The following is a 3,564-nucleotide window of genomic DNA, read 5'->3' as shown; positions in this document are numbered from 1 at the left end:
GAGGAGGGTGTGGGTGCCCTGGATCGAGGCGGGGAGAGTGGCTGGGGGCAGAGGCCGAGTCATACCACCAGGCTCCCACCTCACAGCCCAGGTCCCCTTACCACTTGTCTCCCCCAGTCTAGGGACAGGAAGATGGTGGGCGACGTGATCGGGGCCCAGAGCTACGCCTCGACCGCCAAGTGCCTCAACATCTTCGCCCTGGTCCTCGGCATCGTTCTGACCATCATGTTCATCATCCTTTGCATCGCGGCTCCAGTAGTAATTGCAGATATGATTCAGCTGATGAAAGAGTCTTTCCAGCACTCATAGTCGATGGCCGTGGCCTGCAGCCGTGTCCACCCCCACTGCTGGCCTGTCCCCGGGGCCTCCGGGCCTGCCCCTTGCTTTATACAGCCGCTTCGACTCGCTCTGACTGCAGTGGGATTCAATAAAGTGCACGTGTTTGCAGTAGAGCGGTGCTACCCCCCGGGGAGGGGATGTGCCAAGGGAGGGTCCCTCCCTGACCTGGGCCCATCGCCCAGCCACCCGCTGTGCTGCGCTGAGGACCAGGGTCCTGGGTGGTCTCTCCTTTGCAAGATCTGAGCCCTGAGCCTAGGCCTTTCTTTCGGGGAAGGCTGGTCCTGAGTGTAGAACGCCCCTCACCTCAATTGTCCGTCGTCCTCAGGAAGGTGCAGAGGGTCCACAGCCCAGGATCTGGGGCACCAGTCCCTGGGGTCCCTGGTCTGCAGGGGAAGAAGCTGGTTCAGGATTCCCCATTATTAGTCTAAGCCCCTCCCACAGCCATGGGTCAAGACCACAATCTTTTTTTTTTAATTAGTTTTTGCCATAGGGTGTATGTGCTCCCCAGAGAGAGAGAGAGTCAGAGACAGTGAGACGGAAAGTGAGAAAACACCTCTCAGGGAGGATGGCCATGCTAGGATCTCTTCTCCATTCTCCTCCCAGGATCTTGGGCATGCACGTGGACCCGGGGTGAGTTTCAAGCCACCCGGGACTTGAACTGCGGTCAGCCATGTGGCAATCCAACAATGTAACTGCTGTGCTATCTGGCCCCAGGATCCCAATCATTTCCACCAGCCCTGGCTCTGGAAGAGTAGATTTGCCTACACCAAGCGCTGAATCTTCTTCGGAGATCAACTCTGTGTGTGTGTGTGTGTGTGTGTGTGTGATGGAAAATATTAAACTGTGATCAATAAAGTAAGCCCCTCCCACCTGCTCCCACAGTGAACATATTCATTGCTTCATATTCTGTTCCAGCATCCAAAGGTGATGACAACCTTTTATTTCCCGATTTTTTTTCTTTTTCTTTTTAGTCAGAGGTGTATGGAGTCACCAGAAAGAGAGAGAGAGGGACATGGTCACAGGTGACTCCTCCTGCACCTCTCCGTCTGTCAGGGTCTGGGGCGCTCCCGGGGTCGCTGGCGCTCCCGGGGTCTGTGGCGCTCCCGGACGGATGCCCGGTGTGTTTTCACCAAGTCTGTGGGGACCGAACCAGGGGCGCACATGTGGACTCTGGCTGCACTAACAGCTAGGTCACTGGCCAATCCTTGGTTTCCAGATTTTTAGTTGAAAATTACATACAGGACTTTGGCAAATCTCCCTGTACAGCTGAGACACACGCCAGGCTGCCCTGGGCTACCAGGGATTCTGGGGCCAGTTCCCACTCCATCCCCCACTCCGGGAGGAAACCCATCAGCACTTTCCATAGGTCCTCGCTACCCCTGACCTCCTATACACAGGTCTCCGGGTTTCCCTCTGTCTTCCTGGGCTCAGCATCACATCTGGGGATGTCACCATGAGGTGGCCTTCAGGGGAGCCGTCTTCCCTAGTGTGGGCATACCTCAGCCTGCGGGTCCATCCTCCTGATCACAGGCCTTCGGCTTTTCCCGGCCTTTTTCCAGGACAGCGGCGGTCTTGGCCTCCCCTGCCTGCGGGACAGGACAGCGTGGTAACTGCATCCAGGGGACTGGCACTCCACAGGGACCCTCAGGAGTTCCCCCCAGAGCGGCCAGGTGTCAGGACAGGTGCACGTGGTCCTTACCAGTGCCCTCTTGTGTGGCTTCCAGGCCCAGCTCGGGACCACTCTGGCTAAGAGCCTCGTGATCCCCCGGGTTTTCCTCCAGGACTTGGGGAGCCCCGAGCCCAGGCGAGAATAAAACATTATCAGTGGAGCAGGGTGGAAAGACTTCTGGAAGACCCTCTCCCATATCCTGCGCAGCACTGCCCCGCCCAGGTTTCAGCCCGGCCCATCACCACCACCGGGAGGCCACAGCGCTCTTGGCCAGCCTGTCCCCATGGCGTGTCCCCACGGCCCGTCCCACCGCCCGGTCCCACGGCCATCCCCGCCCTGCTCCCCAGCCAGCGATCGTCCTCCCGCCCTCCTTGCCCTCGCACGTTGCTCCGGGAGGCAGCGGCCCTGGGTGGCCACCGGGAGCTCCCCACGGGGCAGCAGCCCAAGGCGGAGGAGGCCCGGAAAGGGCTTCCCCCGCGCTCCGCCCGCTGCTCCCCTGCCGGCGCCTCGGCTGCTCCAGCAGTTCCCGGCCGTGCGCCCAGGGTCTTCCCCACCTGGCGGGACCCTCTTCTCAGGTTCCCGCAGTGGGAGGGGGCTTCTGACCGAAGCTGACCGCCCAGGCGCTTGCCCGGCGCGGCCCATCCGGGGACCCCTCCGAATCCGGGCGGGGTCTGATCAGTGGCAGCGCCCTTTGCCTCGCCGCCTGTGCCAGGCCCCCAGGGTGCCGCGGGCCTCCAGCCCCCAAGCAGGTTCGTCTTCACGCCCTGAGGCCTGTGTGCCCGCTTCCTCCCGCTGGCTCCGGACTGCGCCTGGCCTCGGTCCCTCCTCGGCCTCACACGTAGGGCCCAGGCAGAGGCCCCTGTGAGCCCCCATCACCCTGCGCGGGGTCACCCCTGCAGGCTGAGCAAGGGAAAGGGGCTGTGGGTGTTTGGGCAGCGACCGGACACCACACCCCACTCCAGGTGGATCCGGGACAGATGGGAGAACTCCAGTAACACCGTCCCACGGCCCATCCTCACGGCTGGCCCCGCGGCCCGTCCCCAGGGCCCCGTCCCCAAGGCCCCGTCCCCAGGGCTCCTCCCCTCGACTCCGGCCCACGACCCCTTGCCCACGCCCTCCCTCTCCGACCCCGCCCTGCTCCCCAGCCAGCGATCGTCTCCCGCCCACCTCGCCCACGCACGTTGCTCCGGGAGGCAGCGGCCCGGGGTGGCCACCCAAAGCTCTCCACCAGCAGCAGCCCGAGGCCAAGGAGGCGCGCACAGGGCGGCTCCCCCTTCCTCCCCTCGACTCCGGCCCACGACCCCTTGCCCACGCCCTCCCTCTCCGACCCCGCCCTGCTCCCCAGCCAGCGATCGTCTCCCGCCCACCTCGCCCACGCACGTTGCTCCGGGAGGCAGCGGCCCGGGGTGGCCACCCAAAGCTCTCCACCAGCAGCAGCCCGAGGCCAAGGAGGCGCGCACAGGGCGGCTCCCCCTGCGCTCCGCCCGCTGCTCCCCTGCCGGCGCCTCGGCCTCTTCCGCAGTTCCCGGAGCGCGGGCTCCGGGGTCCCGGCTGTC

The 3,564-nt window shown here is 63.8% G+C and overlaps 2 protein-coding genes across 9 annotated transcripts in view; one reads left to right on the top strand and one right to left on the bottom strand.

Annotated features, from left to right (window-relative positions):
• LOC102487543 (interferon-induced transmembrane protein 1-like) overlaps positions 1–447 on the top strand; it is a 6,496-nt gene extending 6,049 nt beyond the window's left edge. Inside the window, exon 2 of the mRNA XM_027767378.1 lies at positions 118–447. Coding sequence (XP_027623179.1) covers positions 118–309 — 192 coding nt within the window. The 3' untranslated portion in view covers positions 310–447. The remainder of the gene's footprint in view (positions 1–117) is intronic.
• LOC106733613 (interferon-induced transmembrane protein 1-like) overlaps positions 272–3,564 on the bottom strand; it is a 5,685-nt gene continuing 2,392 nt past the window's right edge. For 2 of the 8 annotated variants that reach the window (XM_027767373.1, XM_014583285.2), the window contains exon 2: positions 1,838–1,925. In XM_027767373.1, the coding sequence (XP_027623174.1) occupies positions 1,839–1,925 (87 nt within the window). In that variant the 3' untranslated portion in view covers position 1,838. Of the gene's footprint in view, positions 413–594; positions 723–892; positions 942–1,209; positions 1,303–1,417; positions 1,475–1,837; positions 1,926–2,038; positions 2,995–3,564 lie in introns of those variants that run through there. The other 6 variants (XR_003547498.1, XR_003547500.1, XM_027767375.1 and 3 more) reach the window with 6 other exon arrangements.

Source organism: Tupaia chinensis, unplaced genomic scaffold (assembly GCF_000334495.1).
Source record: "Tupaia chinensis unplaced genomic scaffold, TupChi_1.0 Scaffold144238_1, whole genome shotgun sequence".
In the NCBI taxonomy this organism is placed as follows: domain Eukaryota; kingdom Metazoa; phylum Chordata; class Mammalia; order Scandentia; family Tupaiidae; genus Tupaia; species Tupaia belangeri.
This window is presented reverse-complemented; position numbering and strand designations above follow the sequence as displayed.